This window comes from Rhinolophus ferrumequinum, chromosome 17, assembly GCF_004115265.2.
Source record: "Rhinolophus ferrumequinum isolate MPI-CBG mRhiFer1 chromosome 17, mRhiFer1_v1.p, whole genome shotgun sequence".
NCBI lineage: Eukaryota > Metazoa > Chordata > Mammalia > Chiroptera > Rhinolophidae > Rhinolophus > Rhinolophus ferrumequinum.
In genome coordinates this window covers 8,595,104-8,613,080 of record NC_046300.1, presented here as the reverse complement: position 1 = coordinate 8,613,080, position 17,977 = coordinate 8,595,104, and the positions used below count along the sequence as shown (strand labels likewise).

At 59.9% G+C, this 17,977-nt stretch overlaps 2 protein-coding genes across 8 annotated transcripts in view; one reads left to right on the top strand and one right to left on the bottom strand.

The window, feature by feature from the left end:
- The window catches only part of CCDC12 (coiled-coil domain containing 12), a 48,681-nt gene extending 47,893 nt beyond the window's left edge, over positions 1–788 (bottom strand). Inside the window, 2 exon segments of the mRNA XM_033131699.1 lie at positions 658–764; positions 767–788. Coding sequence (XP_032987590.1) covers positions 658–764; positions 767–788 — 129 coding nt within the window.
- Positions 789–2,971: 2,183 nt separating this feature from the next.
- NBEAL2 (neurobeachin like 2) overlaps positions 2,972–17,977 on the top strand; it is a 28,486-nt gene continuing 13,480 nt past the window's right edge. For 3 of the 7 annotated variants that reach the window (XM_033131689.1, XM_033131691.1, XM_033131688.1), the window contains exons 1-14: positions 2,972–3,203; positions 10,770–10,858; positions 10,932–11,060; positions 11,152–11,233; positions 11,320–11,444; positions 11,589–11,671; positions 13,261–13,346; positions 13,444–13,726; positions 13,890–13,996; positions 14,515–14,595; positions 16,033–16,116; positions 16,547–16,645; positions 17,133–17,734; positions 17,817–17,949. In XM_033131689.1, the coding sequence (XP_032987580.1) occupies positions 3,153–3,203; positions 10,770–10,858; positions 10,932–11,060; positions 11,152–11,233; positions 11,320–11,444; positions 11,589–11,671; positions 13,261–13,346; positions 13,444–13,726; positions 13,890–13,996; positions 14,515–14,595; positions 16,033–16,116; positions 16,547–16,645; positions 17,133–17,734; positions 17,817–17,949 (2,034 nt within the window). In that variant the 5' untranslated portion in view covers positions 2,972–3,152. Of the gene's footprint in view, positions 3,204–10,063; positions 10,194–10,769; positions 10,859–10,931; positions 11,061–11,151; positions 11,234–11,319; positions 11,445–11,588; positions 11,672–13,260; positions 13,347–13,443; positions 13,727–13,889; positions 13,997–14,514; positions 14,596–16,032; positions 16,117–16,546; positions 16,646–17,132; positions 17,735–17,816; positions 17,950–17,977 lie in introns of those variants that run through there. The other 4 variants (XM_033131690.1, XM_033131692.1, XM_033131693.1 and 1 more) reach the window with 4 other exon arrangements.

Sequence of the window (17,977 nt, the reverse complement as noted above, 5' to 3'; positions counted from 1 at the left end):
AAAGACGCATTTAGAGCTGATTGTCCCGCTAGGTCTTATTTTCAGGGAAACATGGTAACAGGCCTAGGAGATCCATCCCCAGAGAAACAGACTGGGAAAAAACTAAGCCCCCTCCTGTTTCCCTGAGGTCCACCCTGACCTGGAAATAAGTCTTTCCTTTTGGAATCTTATACTCAACGATTCCAGCAGGGCGCCCAGAGCAGTTCCGTACTGGTCTGCCCAAGGACAGCTGGCGGGCAGGGGAAGATCTGCCAGACTCATGAAATTTCACTTTCATGAAAATGACTGGGTCATGGGGGAACGGAAGACTCAGCGCGCTCAGACGCAAACCAATCACGTCGAAACCAACGAGCATCTGAAACAGTAAGTGGAGACCCAAACGGGAAACACCAGGTAAGAGCTAAAGGGCCTGCGAAGAGCTGACCACTGGCCTACTGCCCACACGCATGCGCGAAGACCGCACCTGCGCGGGAAGAGTCGGACGCCCGCTAGAGCCCGACTTGGTGGGCGGGCGCCGATTCTTCACGCATGCTCCAGCCGCGCGCGCATGCGTGCCCTCGTCAGCTACCTTTTCCTAGTAGTCTCCTGCCCTCTTGTCCCCGTTCCGGATCCGAACGCTGGTTACCTCAGCCACGGCCCTCACCCCGCATTCCTCACCTTGCGCCCGGTTTTCTCCCGTAGGGCCTTCAGCCGTTCCTTTCGCCGCAACGCCTCTTCCTCTAGCCGGCCCACACCGGCCGCAGTAGCGGCCATGTTGCCCGCAGACCCCCTCTTCTCTCGTCTTGCATCGCGCAGGCTCAATGAGTAGATGACTCTCACAGCCAATCCAGGGACGAGAATGGGAGAACAGGAAGTCCTGATAGCCAATCAATGCTGAGTTGCTATAGAAGGGCCCGCCCTTTCCCTGCCTTATAACTCTCCTAGCCGGTAGGGGGCGGGTAAAGAAAAAGGCTCTAAGGCTTGATGCGTCCAACGCCAATCAGTGAGAAAGCATCAAGTGGAATCAGACCTGAGTGAAGGAAGGTAGAGCGCATAGATCGCTCTGGTTTTTGCTTAAGCGCTAACCACAGCTCTCACTCCATGCCGGTCACGTGGAATGCGCTGACCCAAATTTTGTCCATTTGTTCTGATTCTTCAAGGCTCGAATGCCTTCAAGAAGTCACCTCTGATTCGTCACGCAAACCCTGGCCTAACAAGATCTACCTCTCCCTTCGTGTTCAGCTATCAGTGGCTCCCTGGATGTACGTGGGACCCTAGGCCCTTGTGTCCACTCTCGGCTCAGACAAAGCCTGAGCATTGCAAGGTTTGAATAGACGGCAATTTCCCTTCAAGTTTATGAATGATGCCCTCCTGCCTCCAATCCCCCTGGAATGGCAAAGTACCCAGGGTCTGACCACCTAACCTGGAGAAGAGCAAACCCCAACCTGGGCCCAGGGGACCCCAAGGAACGCCCTGAGCTTAGTTCCTGAGAACTAAGCTGAGAGTTGGTTTGGCCTCGACTGTACCAGATGGCCACCAGGTGCACTGCCCCCTAGCAGAAGCTGCCAGAGTCTTCTTTCCTGCATTAATCAGCATGCCTTGACAAATGAGAGACCCCTTTGGCTGAAGTCAAAATCTTCTGACAGCATGTCGGAGTCCCTAAAGCCACATTCCCTCTCACCTGGGGAGATGAGGGTCCCTTTGCCACAGGCCTTCATCCTGCTCCCCTGAAACAACCTTCTTGACCTCACTAACCTGGGCCTTTTGGTGCCCTCTCCCCGCATCAGGTGGGGTGCCCTGCCAGGGCCTGGTATGCAAGTGGTACCTGGTATGCAGGTAGCAAGTGCTCAGGAAATGTCAGCTCAGTGGTAGGATGGATGGGACAGGAGAAAAGGCCAGAATGGAGAGGCTGCCCAGGAACCCAGGAGAACGGAACAGGATGGGAACGGGGACAGAGTCTATCTTCTCTTCGTGACCCAAGGTCTAGAGGGCTCCAGATGGTCAATTCCTACATCTGATGGTACCTCTCTGTGCCCCACAAACTTCCTCCAGCCCCAACAAAGGGCCTGACCCCTGCCCAACGCCAGGGGGCCCCTCACCTCCCAGGCCATCTGGAAGAGGGTGGCTGAGGGGGACCAAGAGAAGGGGGCCCAGGGGTGATGGTGGCAGTGATCCAGCAAAGAGTCAGTCAGGTCTCCATCCCTGTCCACTCTCTCCCTGGCTGCCCAGGTAGTCCTCATTTGGACCGCCTGGGCCTTAGTTTCTCCTTTTGTAAAACAGAGGCATAAGGTATCCTGTGGCCTCTAACTTCTTAAGCTTAAAGAAAACATAACAGAATATGTGAAGCATGTTTTGGACCTGAAGTGGAGGGTGCCTTTACCAGAGCATCTAGGAAGGCTTCCTGGGGGAGGGGACCCGTGAGGATTGCCTAAATATCCCAGGGATCTGCAGGACAGATGGAGGGCAATGCTCCCCGCGAGGTAGTTTAGGCTTGTCCTGCTGCTCTCTGATCTCCTGCTCCACAAACAGTAGGTCTCCCCCTAAAGCGCTTAGAACAGCACCTGGCACGTGGTAAGCTCTACAAGTGGTTGTCATGGTTATTGTTATCTTTACTTAAAGGACCGTGTGGACATCGGCCGTGGCCCGCGGCCCGCATCTACTTTCCCCCAACCCGCGAGCCTGTCCCCTGCACGAAAGGTGCCAATTCCAGCCAGGCGGGCGGCATCCGAGCGGATCTAGGCGCAGGGTAAGTCTGGAATCCCTGACACGACACTCGTCCGGGAGGCTCAGATTGGCCGTTCCCAAAGCACTAGTAGGGGCGAGGACTGCGGAGGGCGGGGCTGCGGGGCTGCCTCCCGGGCCGCCCTGACCTCAGGCTCCTCCTCCCGCAGGGCTCCCCGCCCTTTGCTCGGTCCCAGGAGAGGCGGGGCGGCGGTGGCGGCAGCGAAGTGCAGGAAGCCGGGCGGCGGCCGGCCGGGAGGAGGAGGAGCGTGCAGACTTGGGTGGCTCAGCGCAGCGGGGGCCAGTACTACTTACCCCAGTAGTACCGCGCCGCTCCGCCCCGGAGTGACGCCCTCCGCCCATGGGCCTGGCCGAGGGCGACCGGCGGGCGGCGCGGAGGAGGCGGCAGCGGCGGCAGGTGGCGCGCAGCAGGGCCAGAGCCGGGCCGGGCCATGGCCGCCTCCGAGCGGCTCTACGAGTTGTGGCTGCTCTACTACGCGCAGGTGAGGCCGCCCCGCCCTGCCGTGCCCCCAGCTCCACGCGCCCCGCGCCTGCTGCACCTGCGCCCCGCGCCACCCGGGACGCGTAGGTGCGCGCGTGCTTAATGTGCTCGGGCTCCGCACACGTGTGCGCCCCCAGCCCGCCGTTGCCTCTGGCATTTATACCGGGGGGTGGGGTGGGGGGAGGACGACCCTCGCGGGCGCGCACTTCACGAGAAAATCTTGGGTGGGGACCGAGCAACCTGATTCGTATTGGAGAGGGGCTTGGACCAAGACGGCCGGCAATTCTCTTTTACAGATCGGGAAACTGAGCCCCTGAACCAACATGAGAGACTGATCGGGTCGGGAGGGGCAGGGAGACTTAGTTTGTATTTGGGCTTTCCCCTCCTGTGGGCGCGGCCCGTTGGGTGGTCATGGCCAACGGGTCTGAGTGGGTTGGGGACACATAGGGGGGCTTCCCTACTACGGGTCCTACTTAAGTCAACTCAGATACATCTCCCCTGCCCCTTCCCCAGAGAACCTGCAGTTTTGAGCTCCTCCCTGACAGGGGTCCAGCCATAAGAAAAGATTTGCCTTGGATGCAGAACGTGGGGGTAGGAGGGTGTGCTAGGAGGGATGTTTGAAAGAGGTGGAGGCCCTTTTCTCCTGAGCTCTCAGAGACTACGTCAGGTGGCCTCAGAAGGTGAAGTTAGGGACTGACCCAGGTGTCCTATCAGAGCTGAGAACCAAGTGTCCCCCAAACTCTGTCTCACACACACAGAGCCCACTTTCCTCCTGTATCCATAGCAGAAAGGGACCTCAGGGTAACTCTCCCCTCCCCTTCACCCAGCACCAGCCTCCCTCCCTGCACCTGCCTGGCATCATGCTCCTGGCTCAGGTGTGCCCTGGGCACAATGGACTATTGTGTCCCTCTGATCTCATCACTGGGGGGAAGTACATGCTCAGATCAGCTGGCCCTCTGTGAAGAGGCTGGCCTACTGTCTCCCAGGACTGCAGGCCGGGTCTGGGGCCCCAGGGACCTGGAATCCAGGCCATAAGGGCCACAGCTTCTTGAGTCCACTGGGTGAGAGGTCCAGGTCCCTGGCAGGAGGCAGTGCGTAGAGTCCTTATTTGCTGTGACCCGGGGCAAGCTCTTTACATCTCTGGGCTTCGCTGTCTGTAAGTTTGGCACAGCCCTGGCCTCAGAGGTGGCCTGGGCTCTGCAGAGGGCTAGCAAGTATGGCTGGTCCAGGCCTCTGGCTTCCCTGGCCCCATGGGGTCTTCTCACCACAGCCCCTACCTCCATCTCCAAGGGTTGGTCTTTGTGAAGGAGCAGATTTGGAAGGAAACCTGCCTCTGGTCTCATGCCTCTGATTGCCCCTGTGCCTTTGAGCAGGTTCTTGGTCCTCAGTGTCTTCACCTGGTCACAGGTGAAGGCGGCCTTGAACCAGGTGATGGGGCTGAGGGATGTTAGTGGTCGGTGTGCAGGCTGGATGGCATGCTGCTGGGGGAGGGCGTCCGGTCGTCTCCCAGGACTGTACCTCCAGCGTGGTTGCCTCCCGCTACCCCTTCTAAGTGTGCTCTGCAAATGGTCAGCCCCTCTATTTCCTCAGGTGTTTAGCACTCATCGGTGCTGAGTCCCCTCTCCCTCCCCACCCTCGGCTCCTCACCTGGCAGGATAGGTATGGGGCACAGGTTGGCTGGTTGTAGCCTTGGATGCCTGGACAGGCAGGGGGCAGCCTGGGGCCTGGCAAACAAATCCAGGATGTGAGTGTGAAGCGTGAAGCAGGAGCCAGGCGGGGCGGGCCGCTGGGGGAGAGGAAGCTCTGCATCACCTTCCTGCCCGCTTGGTGCTGCTCTTGCTCCCGGAACACTGTCCCCACCCCAGTGCTGGCTCCTGGGGAGCGGTGGCTGTTCTGCTCAGAGCCCTGCCAGGGTCCCGTTGTGTGTATGCTTGGGGGTGGGGATGAGAGAAGGTAAGGGTTGGACTGATAAAGGGTCTAAGAGACCCCAAAGTTGGCCAGCCACTCAGCCTGAAGGTTCCCCAACACCTGTGCCTCTCCCTCAACAGTGAGAGCTGACATCAGGTGGCAAACCTGTTTCCCCAGTTGTGGGTCTTGGCCTGCCCTGGGGAACAACCCCCTTTCTGCCCTTCCTTTCCACTTACAGACCCCAGGTTCAGACCTACCCACCTCCTACCTCCAAGTGCCCTGCTCAGCTGGGGGCCATGAGTGGGAGAAGGGCTGTGGGTGGCTACTGAACAAGGGGAGGGCCACAGTGCCCTTGGTCATCATTCAGCCTGAGTCCCTTAGGGCCCCAGTGGGGAAACCAAGGCAGGGTTGTACCAAGGTCATTTGAACCCTGACCGTGCTTGCTACTCCGTGGCTCTCCAGCACCTTACACTTAGTAGGTGCTCCCTGCGTCCAGTTAAATGGCTGGACAGAAGAGAGAGCCACAGCAGAGACCAATCAGGGAAGTCATGCCAGAGGAGGCTGAATTTGGGCCTTGAGGGCTGAGGGGACAGGAACAGAAGGAACGAGAACATGACAGTGGGAAATTCGAGAGGCAAGTTGTCAGGCGTGAGGGGGAGGCCTGGGGACTGGTGGGGGCATATCCAGAGGACTCAACCCACCAGGTTTTCCCCAGGGAGCATAGGAAGGGGGCGAGAGGATAAGGGGACTGGAAACAACACCCAAAAAGCTGGTAGTTGGGCAACACGTAAAGGTTATGCAAAGTAACATGCAAATGAGTGGTCCCTTTTCCTATGGAACAGTGGGGTCACTCAAAAGCCCCCCAGTGAGAGGGAAGACTAGGGGGCACAAGAGTTGACGGGCACTCAAGGTCGCAAAGGTCAGGACAGGACAAACATTCAGGTTATAGGTGCGGAGCCCAGGTTGAACTCTCCAATTTTGCCGTTGAGGACTCGGTTCCAGGGAGCTCAGGTCAAAGCTGGAGTTGACTTTGCTCTGCCTCCCCCTCCCTGGTCACTCACCCTTAACATGAGTTCTGTCCATTGGCCTCATGGGGAGGCAGGCAGGCCCTCTGCTCCTTCCGGGACCTTAGCTGGGTCATAGTCCTTCCTTTGCCTCAGTTTCCCTTATTGGAATGGGAAAAAGTAAAATGGAATAGCCTTCGTGGTCCTTGGGCCCCTCCAGACCTCACAGGGCAACCAGGGATTTCTCCTCCCTGCCTTCATTATCAGGGCAACTGAAGGGGGCGGGACTGAGGGTATGGGGAGTAGTACAGAGCCCAGGGTTGGGGCAAAGGCTGGTAATTCCTGGAGTTGTTATGGCAACTGGGGAGCTGATGTGGAATTGTGGGGTCCCCATGGAAATAAGGTCGGTTACCATGGGGACCCTAGAAGGAAATTTCTGGTTTCCATAGTGATAGGACAAGGGGAAGGTTAAGCCCTGGGAGGTGTTATGGACACCAAAAGGTCCACCCCTTTGAAAACCATCCCCTCACTAAGGGGGAGAGACTGGCCCAGCCCCTGGGCACTTGGACCACACTCCTCCGTTGTCCTTGCCGCTGGCAAAGACCCCGTCCTCCTGCTTCATTCCCTCCAAGTCTGACCTCCAATCCTGATGTAGCCAGAAGCCACCCTGGGTTTCACATGGCCGTCCTCCTCCTGCTGCTGAGTGGGGAGACCCCCATGCTGGAAAGAGGTCATCCTGATCAGACCCCACCCTGCCCCATACCTGCTTGCCTCTTCAGGTGACGGCTGCTCACGCCCACCCTGCAGCTCTGACTGAGAGGAGTCTGATCTTCTCTCCTTACCCTGCTCTTAGCTCTATCCTGGGGCGCACCAAGACACCCCCATTCCACCTGCCTGGGACAGCTAGCTGGGGAGTGGCCCCTGCGACCTTGGCTCTGCCAGTGAGCCGAGGTCTGCCACTCATCTGTCACTCACGGCGGTGGGTGGGGAGAAGATGAGCGTTGCCCTGGAATGCCAGGGGCTTGGGAATGCAGAGCTCCCACTGACCTTACCATACGCTGGTGGGTGTGTCGCGTTGGCAAAGGTGCTGGCTCTGATGCTGAGCACTTCGGCAGAGGAAACATAGAAAGCAAAGCACATGCAGGCCTGTGGGGGTGGGACAGTGAGGACTAAATATCCTTGGACTGGGGCATCCAGTGAGCATGGGTGCCGAGGCTAGAGGTGAGGAGGATCTCACTCGTGGGGCTTCAGATGTGGGGAGAGGCTGTGGACTTGCCCTAAAGCTTGTGGTGGTGGGTAACTAGCGCGGACACACTGGTGGTCACTGGTGTGTACTGTAGGTACCAGGTTCCAGCTGCTGTTTACGGAATTTCTGTGTATCAACCCATTGTAAACCCCAAGTGACGTGGTGATAGTTTGGGCAGGAAGGATTTGAGGCAAGGCCCAGGCCCGGAGTGAAGACTCAGGCCAGGCCAGGGCTGATGGCAAACTTGGGTTAGGGCAAGCAGGTTTAGGGGCAGCACCGTGTCAGGCAGCTCAGTGGTCCCTGTCCCCTGGTAGACAGCCCCACCCACCCACCAGCCACGCCACAGCTGCCTGCCTTCAGCCCTCCCTCCGAGGTTACCTCAGAGTTCTGGGGAAGTGGCAGTACCATGCCCACCCAGGAACTGTTTGGGCCTAACCAGCCCTTGGGAGACCCCAACCCCCGGCACTGAGCGTCCTCGGGGCTGGCTGGGCATAGATTGGAGTCTCTAGAAGGGTGACTATGAGACCCCTTTCTCCCCGGCCCCAGGGCTCTGGGGAGGAATGTGGCTGCTCCTGACCTGCCTTCATGGGAGGGATGTGTTGGGGACCGTGGCCCAGTCAGGTCGGAGTGGGGGCTGGGCTGGCCCTGCCCCATGTTCCTGCTCAGAGCTGCAGAGGGAGGGAGGAGCCAGCCTAGGCAGAACCTCTGAGGAATGTGGGAGCCCAAGCACCCAGCCACCTCTGCCCTGCCGGGGATCCCTCCACATGCAGCACTGCCACCATGCACGAGGTCCCCTACCCTGCCCTGCTCTGCCTCCTGTCCTGGCCCCTGCAGGGGCTCTTGTAACCCGAGTGCTGTAGCCTCAAGCCACAGGGCCAGGTCAGAGCCATGCCCTGGGAGAAGAGGTGACATTCCTGGGGGCAGGACAGGCAGCTACTCCCACCCAGGGAGTACTGTGCGTTAGAGACCCCTCAGGCCCCCTCCACAGCCCATCGGTACTGCCTTGATGGTCTCAGCCCTGAACCCCGCCTGGACCTGCTGGAAGTTTGTAGGACTGGACAGGCCCAGGGCATGGGTCTAGGGACAGAAAGCGGGAGTGTGCAGTGTTTGACCCTCCTGGGTCTGGGAGGGCCTATCCAGGGGATGGTCACAGGGAGGGTGCGAGGTTCCTGCTTCAGTACCAAAAGCCCAGGGCACAGATAGCCATGGGACAGGAGGCTGGGAACCACAGACACAGGGTGGAGGCTGAACAAGCAGGCCTGGTTGGACGAAGGGTCTGGAATGCGAGGCTCAGCAGCTGAGCCTTTATCCTCTGGTCAGGGTGGGGAACATGGTCGAATTTGGGCTTTTAGGACCCACATTTTGAGTGAGAGATGACTGGGCGTGATTTGAGGGTAGACAAGGGGAGGATGGTGTTGGCACACTTTTGAAGGATGGTAGGCCTGCCAGGCCTCCAAACTTCCCAAAGGGATCTGTGGGGTCCCTAAGGCTGGGGTCAGGTCACATGGTCCTCTTGAGCCAGCTGGCTAGCAACCATGAGTGACCCTGGCCGAGAACAAAGCTCTGGCTTGCAGCATCTTCAAAGGTGCAGCCAAAGCTGTGGTAGTGGGTGCGGCATCCCCTCTGGGAGCCCCTTGCCCCCCAGTTCCCCACCTGCAATGGGAAGAGTTCAGAAGAAATGGGCTATGAGCCCTGGCCTGCTCTGGTATTTCAGGGTTCGGCATTTTGGTGTCCTCGCTACAGAGGGTAGAGAGGTCACCAAAGGTAACTGACTGACAAAGAGTCACGGTGGTGGGGCCCCACATCTGTGACAGAATGCACGTGGAAGGCGCCTAACCACATGGCAGAGGGCTGCTCTGCCTAGCTTTCTTAGGGGCCTGACTCAGTCTGCTGGGGTCAGGCCCCCTTCCCTGGGGCTTACTCAGTCCTGACCCTGTGCTCTGGGGTTCACTGGTGGCGAAAATTAGCTATCCATCCAAAGGCAGTTCTGGAAGTCCTTGAGCTGAGGTCTGTGGGACCTGGGGAGAAGCCTCAGATTACTGGGTGCTCTATGGTGTGTCCCTTGCCCATTTGTCCTTCTCCAATGTAGTCCTCAGCCTACCCCTTTGCCCCTGGGAAAGACAGTGACATTCTGGGCTCAACTGGTTGGGGTGGAGCTCCAGGTGGGGTCAGCAAAGAGGGAGAGGGGCAGGATAAGATGAGCAGCTCAGGCCGGGACCAGGACCCACTCGTGGCCCGAGGGGCTTAGAGCTTAGGGCAGATTAGAGCTAGGCTAAGATTCACTCAGCTGTGTCTCTGAGCAAGGAGACCAGCAGGGTCAGGGAGGGTGGACAGGACACGGGAGGGGAGTGGGGCAAAGGCAGGGAGGCGTCCTCTACGTAGTTCCCTGGGACCCAAGTCAGGGAGCTGTGGGTGCCGTAGGCACTGTAGCATCAGGGATCAGAACCTGTGCCTAGATAGGCCTGCATTGACTCCACGCCCCCGTCCCATGCCTGTAAAACTAGTCTCACGTCCACATTCGCCTAACCCTCCCCCAAAGGGCAGTGTGACCCCACCCCTTTGTGCCACAGGCCCCACCCCTGCTCCTGGGCCAGGTCCCTCACAGCTTCTTTTTCTGGGCCCTGGGTGCCCTGGGCCCCCCCACATCCCTGCGGTCTGCCGGGAGGAAGCGGCCCCCCTCCCCCACCGTGACTTTGCGCTTCCTGCCCTTGCTGGGGCCTGAGGGGACGTTTCCCCGTTCACACCAAAGTTTCCCTGGCAGCGCCCAGACTCAGGCTCTGCCCAGCTGCTGCCCCTCTTGCCCATGGAACCAGCTCTGGGGCCTGGGGTCCAGGTAACCAGTCAGGGTGGGCAGAGGTTCCCAGGGCGAGGTAAGGTATTCTACCTATACATGCGGGGGACGTGCATGTACATGGGTCTGCCTGGCTGATAGTGCACAGGCACCTTGTAGTCTACAGTCAGGGAAAGCTTCCTGGAGGTGGTGGCTGCTGAGCTGCGAGAAGGTGGCAGGCGAGAGCCCAAGGCTGCCTTGGGTTCAGGGTTGGCTGATGGGTGGAAGACCTTGCACCCTTGTGGGTCTTAGCCACACCCAAGGCATGTACACACTTAAGCCCCTCCCCTGCCTGTGTCAGGCCTGCCTGGGTCCCCAAGGGTTAGAGAGGTGGGAGCAAGAGGCTGCAAAGCAGATGGGGGACCTGGGAGAGAGGTCAGTATGGACGGCGGTCCTCTCACGCTTACCTTCCAACTTCCTGTCCTTCCTCCCCCACCAATCCCTCACTCCCTTTCTCACTCCCGCTGCTCTGCCTCCTATCTCTGTCTACCCCTTACCCACCTTCATTCACTCCACTTCTGTCTATATGCCCTTGTCACTGTACCTGTGGTCCCCACCCTTGTTCCCTCAAAACTGCAGAAGGACCTGGGTTACCTGCAGCAGTGGCTGAAAGCCTTTGTAGGTGCCTTCGAGAAAAGCATCTCACTGTCTTCTCTGGAGCCACGCAGGTGAGGCTGGAGCTACAAGGGAAGGGGAGACTGAAGGGTCCTTGGCACTCCGGTGACCCCCTCCTCCCTGCAGGCCAGAGGAAGCAGGTGCAGAGGTGCCCCTGCTACCGCTGGACGCGCTGCATGTGTTGGCCAAGCAGCTGGACGAGGGGGACCTGGAGCAAGGCCTGCTCCTGCTCAAGCTCTTCATCGTCCTCTGCAGGTGAGTCCCTGTGGCCCCCGGGTGGGGCAGCGTGGGACTGGGCCAGAGGGGGCGCTGGCATTCTGCTGGGACCTTTCCATTCCCTCCCCAGGAACCTGGAGAATGTGGAGGCAGGCCGGGGCCACGTGCTGGTGCCTCGGGTGCTGGCACTGCTGACCCGGTTGGTGGCCGAGGTGACGTGGGCTCTCCCTGGGGGGTGCGCAGCAGATGGTAGCCATTGCCCAGCAAACCCCCTTCCACGCTCTCCCTGTGCCTACAGCTGAAAGGACACCCACCACAGCAGGAGGGCCGGGGGCCCCACCTGGAGGACGTGGCCCTGCACGCCCTCCTCTTATGCGAGGGCCTCTTTGACCCCTACCAGACCTGGAGGCGCCAGCTCGGCGGGTGAGAGCCCAGAGGGGGCTGGGGAGACATAGGGGTGGCTGCTGTGGGAAAGGTGGCTGTGTGCAGGCTGGTGAGGGAGGATGACTGAGGAGGGTGAAGTGCCCGGCCTCACCCTGCCCCTGCCCGCCCCACCCCCACCCCCAGGGAAGTCATCAGTGCCAAGGAGAAGAGCAAATACAAGTTCCCTCCTGCCGCTTTGCCCTGTGAATTCAGCACCTTCTTCCGAGGTCAGGCCCTGCCCCTGCCCACTTGGCCCCACCCCCTAAACCTGAACCCCTTCCTGCAGTTCCCCATCCCTTACACAGGACGTGACCCGCTTAGTGGTGGCTGCACGTGGGGCTGGGAGAACCCCACGAATTTGAAGGGGTTCAGGGGCAGAGAGGAGAGAAAGGGCATGGCTGGGTAGATGAGTAATTTCTGGGCTATAGTGAAGGCTTCTCATCAGGTGGGGGCATTGATTTCCCCTCCCCCTCCCCTCCCATCTCCGGGGTCCCCCAAGCACTTGCATCCACTCTGATCTGGACCGTGTTAAAACTCCCTGGTCCAATCCCTTTGGCCCTGTAGCCTCCACTCAGTCTCCACCCTTTGCAGACAATGTCTATGTCAGGGGTCTCCAGTTCCTGCTCCCTCACTCATGCAGCAGCTGACCCCTAGGATGTCTCTGGTCACCTCTTCTCCCTGGGGACCTTCATCTCCTGGGTCATCTCTTCTCTCATTGGAGGCAGAGAAGACTTTAGGTGGGCTCGAGGTGGGATGCTGCCTGGACAGGGGCAGCTGGGCTTAGGAAGTGGGTGGCCTATTGGGATAGAAAGTATTTCGTCGCTGGGGTGCGCTATGGAGTTGCTGGCCTGGGCCTGGATCCGGGACAACAGCTCCAGGAGGGAAGATTCCCTCTGGGGAGCTCCCTGCCTCCATTCTCCCACTGCCTGAGTACTCTTCTCAAAACAAACCGGATTTCGTTCCTGCTACTCTAAATGCCCCAGGGGTGGCCTGACACCCTCAGGAACAAATCCTGCTTCTCCCCACAGCCGTCCTCCAGCCCCTCGCTCTCTGCACCCCAGCCGTGACCATGTTCTCTCATTCCTAGAATGCGACTAGGTGACCCACTTCTGGCTCTTTGCCCACTATTTCCTCTCCCTTCACAGGCCAACTGCCAACTGGGCTCCCAGGCTTCACCTCAAAAGCCCTGCCCCCAGGAGGCCTCCCACCCCATCCCACCTGAATCAAGCATGCCCTGTTCTTGCTCCCCCACCCCCACCCCGCCCATTTGACCCAGGGCTGGTCCTTTCTGCTCTCTGGGTTTCAGTCTGTGGCCTGGCATCTTGTCCATTCCACATATGAGGCTGTGAAAGCCCCTAAAAGTCCCCAGCGGGGGCACGAGTGGGGGTGGGAGACATCTGTATGCTAGACATAGCAAGGTCTCTAGAGCAGTTCACTGGGGGAAGTGCCAACTGTCACAGGGCAGAGGGACCAGAAGATTTGCATCTGAGAAACTAAACCCTGGGTTGCCATGGGGAAGCGGGTGGGGGGATATGCTCACCTGGGGTCTTCACTTTGTGGACTGAGGACCTGGGGAGCTGGCTAGGCTCTCAGGGCAGGGTCATGTTCCCCTTTAAGCTCCCCAGAGAAAGGCTGTATCCCCCTCAGATCCCTAGTATACAGCCATGACGTTCTTTCCCCCTCGGCGCAGAACCAGGTCTCCCTGAGAACAGGCCTCCCAGCTCCCACCCCCGCCCCAGGGCTCCCACCCCTGGTAGATTCACAGCCCTGCAAGTTTGGTGACATTGTCCTGCCTTGCCCACCCCACCCTACCCAGAGAGCCTGCAGGATGCAGACCGCTTGCCTCCCACGCTGCTGCTGCGTCTCATCCACCTCTTTGGTGCTGTCCTTGCAGGAGGGAAGGTAGGCTGGGAGGAGGCTGTGGGCCAGAGGGTGGCCGTCTCAAGGTCTCTGCTGGATGAGCCCTTCGCCCATTGCCCGTCTCTGTTCACACCTGCAGGAGAACGGGCAGACGGCTGTGAGTGCTGGCTCCGTGCAGGGCTTGCTGGGTGTGGTGCAGGGCTGGGGCCGTGGGCCAGCTCAAGACCCCCGCCTAGTGCCGCTGGCGCTAGAGGCCCTGGTGGGCACAGTACATGTCCTGCATGCCAGCCACACACCCCCCCGAGGTCCAGAGCTCCGCGCCCTGCTTGAGGGTTACTTCCGCGTCCTTAATGCCGACTGGCCAGCTGGGCCGAGCCCAGGCCCCGAAGAGGCCCTCGTCACCCTACGAGTCAGCATGCTCGGTGGGTATGGGCTCCCAGGCTCTTGGGGAAGTTGTCCCAGGAGGCAAAGGCCCAAGTGATGATGGAAAGGCTAGACTGGGCAGTATGGGGAAGAAGGTTTAAGGCTGACTGGAGGTGCTGCTGGGAGGGGATTAGACGAGGCTGACCCTTGACCCTTCCACAGATGCCATCCCCATGATGCTGGCATGCGAGGACCGGCCAGTGCTGCAGGCCACCTTCCTCAGCAACAATTGCTTTGAACACCTTACTCGCCTCATCCAGAACAGCAAGGTGGGCAGGACCCAGGCTGGGACGGAGGGCCTGGAACCCAGGGGCGGGGAGACCACATGTGGGTGCTGAGCTGCTGCTGAGCAAACGTGGGCTGTACCGGTCTGGGGGCCGCAGCTGGTGGGGTGGCCTGCAGTTCAGTGGGAGAACCTGGGCCTGAGGATGGCTCTGTACCCACCGGGGGGGGGGGTGCTGAGGAAGGACAGGAGCTGCCCTGGCCCGTTTCCCCTTTCCCCAGTTGTCCTAAGTCCAGGAGCAGGAGGGCAGCTCAGCTGTTTGGATGCGGTGCCTACTCTTGCCCACTTAACCACCCCAGACTCTGTCCCTCTGAGCTGATATGGGGTGGCTCATCTCCCCCCACCCCCTCCCTAGGGCCTGGTGGGGCAATCAGCATGGGGCTCAGGGTACATCCTTCCCTCCGGGGCAGTCCTGGCAGCTGTTCCAGGCCCTCCTCTAACCCCTCCCTTTCCTCATCTTCCTCCTCTCTCCTCTGCCTCCTGTGCCCTCCCCCTCCCCCACAGCTATACCTGCAGGCCCGGGCGCCCCCTGAGGGGGACAGTGACCTGGCTACCCGGTTACTGACCGAGCCCGATGTTCAGAAGGTACCACCCTGGGGCTGACCAGCTCAGGCACTCACCTCCCTGGGCACCCACCCCCTGGGCTCCCTCTTCGAGCGCTTCCTGCACTATGCAGGGGAGATGAGCAGATACATGTACGGCCTCCTGTGGCCTAGTGAGGGGGCTCGGTCCCCCATGCTGTCTCACCCACCTTCCAAGTCCCCATCCTAGGCAATGGGGCAAGAGTGATCTTTTTCCTGCCTTGTACTGCTTTGGGGAGCTGGGGTTTGGCTGTGCCAAGCTGGAGGGAACCTTCGAAACTTAACCTCCCACTCCCATGTCACAGAAGGGGAAACAGAAACCCAGATAGATATGCAGGGATTTGGCTGGAGCCATTCGCGGAGAAGGAGGGCCACTTCTTCCCACGGATTCTTGTACCTGCCCTCAGCAGGTCACTGGGAGTCTGCAGCCTCCCACCCCTCCTGATGTGCTCCCTGCCTCACCGTGCACGGGGGCTGTAGCAGGCTGCAGGGTGCCAGGGGCTCCATGTGGTGCACCTTCTCTCTGGTGGCTCAGTGCCTGGGCCCCAACCTCCAGAGCCCACCCTGGCTTTGTCCTCATGAGGCAGCCCCATGTGTCTGATGCACTTGGCTGTTTTCTGAGAGCCTGCATGTCCGTCTATCTACAAAGCAGGCGAGGCAGGCAAGACTCCTGGTTTTTAAGATGAAGAAAGTGAGGCCTAAAGAACAGAAGAAGGTGACCTGACGTCAGTTGGGGAGTCAGGCAGAGCTGGGCCCAAGGGCCCCATGGAGCCGATATACAGCCTAGCACCTGCTGACAACCCTCCAAACCCTCGTGACCGCTCACCCCCTTGGGGTGGGGCAGGACGAGTGAGCAGCATGCCTCTGGCTATCGGGTTCAGCCAGGGTGAGCCTTAGTGTCCCCAGCTGGATCTAGGGGACAGGGGCTGGGTAAGACTCAAAGGTCTCGAAGGTTCTTCTGGTTCTAACATCCTGTGATTGATTGTCCCTAAATTCCTGGACCCCCTGTCAATCATCATGGGTGATGGGCACTTGCTGGCCTGCCTGCACATGTGTGTCTCACTTGGGTGGGGCTGTGTGGGGACTGAGGCCCATAAGCCCACCAGACAGTGGGGGGCAGGAGTGTGGCAACAGGGTCCACTGATGATCTGTCCCAATGAGGGCCTTTCCAGCCTTGGTTCCTTCCCTGGCCTCTTCGTCAGAGTGGGTCTTGCCAAGCTGGTCAGAGAGGACCCTAGGATCAGGGTGAGGGGCACAGCAGTTTGGGCAGAGTCGAGGGCCTGGTGCCCAGATAGGGTTGCCACACTCCTAGGGCCCCAAGCCAGCACAATTACCTGCCTTGGGGCACCTGCTCCTGGCCCTACACCCCTTTTACTGCAGGGTGCTGCCAGCTGCGATGCCCTGGCTCCTGCTTCTCCTGACTGCTCCTCCCCACCCCAAGGTACTGGACCAGGACACAGATGCCATTGCCGTCCACGTCGTCAGAGTGTTGACCTGCATCATGAGTGGCTCCCCTTCGGCCAAGGTGAGGACGCTGCAGTTTGCCTGCAGTAGGGATGTGCAGTGGGAGTTAAATTAACCACATGACCCCGTAACTGGCCTGGATGGTGGCTGGTGGAGCAGGTGAGCTGGGGAGGTAGCCATCGTGCCCTCTGGGGTGCAGCTCAGGCCTCTGGGTGGGCATGGTCACCAGTCGGTCCTGGGAGCTGGATATCCTGGGTCAGAGCTGGATGGGGTAAGAACATTTGTGGGGTGACCACCATCTGCAGCCTTCTGAGATGGACCCATACCCCCTGCGTCCCTGCACAGCCCTCTACCCATCAGCACGGTGACCCAGAGGCAGAGCCCGGTGAGGGGGCCCCGAAAGCGGCTGCCTCCTCCAGGGTTTCCGTGGGGTGTGAGTTTGCCCTGGGCCCATATCCATGCTCATGACCTCCCCACACAACCCTGCACAGGAGGTGTTTAAAGAGCGCATCGGCTACTATCAGCTGCATGAGATTCTGCAGAACCACGGTCCCCCCACACATCGGCTGTTGCAAGAGCTGCTCAACATGGTGAGGGCAAGGGCTTGTGCCAACGTCCCAAGGGCACCCAGGACTGAGTCAGGGCCACCACGGAAAGCCAGCTCTCCACCTTGGGGGACTGTGTTGACTATGGCCAGTACATACTGTGACCTGTGGCCAAACACGTGTCAGTGTCACTGGGGTGAGGATTCCTGGTTGCATGGGGCCCGGAAGCTGCTGCAGGTTCGCAAGCCCCAGGATTCTCCTGCCGACACACAGTTGGGGTCTGGGCCAACCCAGAGCGAAAGCCAAGGCTGGGGGTTAACGGGGCTAAAGGACTGTTATTAGTACTGATGGTTGTCCATGCACCTCTGACTCTCCTGAGCCTCAGACACAACCTGTGAGCGGGATGGGGGGTGAGGGGGTGAGCACCCATTGCTTTCCCATGTCGTAGACAAGTAAACTGACACAGGAAGTCCCACTGTTGGCTTGTTCCATGCCGGTTGCCTGGGAACTATCACATTCTCTCCACCCGCAGGCCGTGGAGGGTGACCACAGCATATGTCCGCCACCACCAATCCGCAACGAGCAGCCGGTGCTGGTGCTGATGCGGTGGCTGCCGGCACTGCCCACGGCTGAGCTACGGCTCTTCCTAGCACAACGCCTCTGGTGGCTCTGTGACAGCTGCCCTGCCAGCCGTGCCACGTGTGTGCAGGCTGGTCTTGTAGACTGCCTGTTGGAGACGCTTAGCATGGGGGAAGCCCTGGGGGCCCGCTGCCAGGAGCAGCTGTTGGCGCTGCTGCAAGCATTGGGCCGTGTATCACTAAGGCCTTTGGAGCTTCGTCGCCTGCTTCGCCCCCCACCAGGGCTGGACTCTGGGTCGGGGGGAGCTGAGGCTGGGAATGCCCGACACGCTGGTGCCATCATTCGGGCGTTATCAGGCATGGCTCGGCACCAGGGCCCTGCACGAGCCCTACGCTACTTTGACCTCACGCCCAGTATGGCGGGTATTATGGTACCCTCTGTGCAGCGATGGCCAGGAACTGGCTTCACTTTCCATGCCTGGCTCTGTCTGCACCCCACGGCTGCAGGGCCTGCCCTGGCTCCCTCCCGGCCACTCCAGCGGAAGCAGCTATACAGGTGGGTGACTGCCAGGGACCAGGGCAGTGCGCCAGAGGGAGCACGAGAAGCAGCAGGCATAACTGGCTTGGCCTGCCCCCAGCTTCTTCTCCAGCAGTGGCTCAGGGTTTGAGGCCTTCTTCACGGCGGCTGGGACGCTGGTGGTGGCAGTGTGCACCCGGAAGGATTACTTGACCATGAGCTTGCCTGAAGTGTCCTTTGCTGACTCTGCCTGGGTGAGCCTCCGTCCTCATGGCCCAGGGG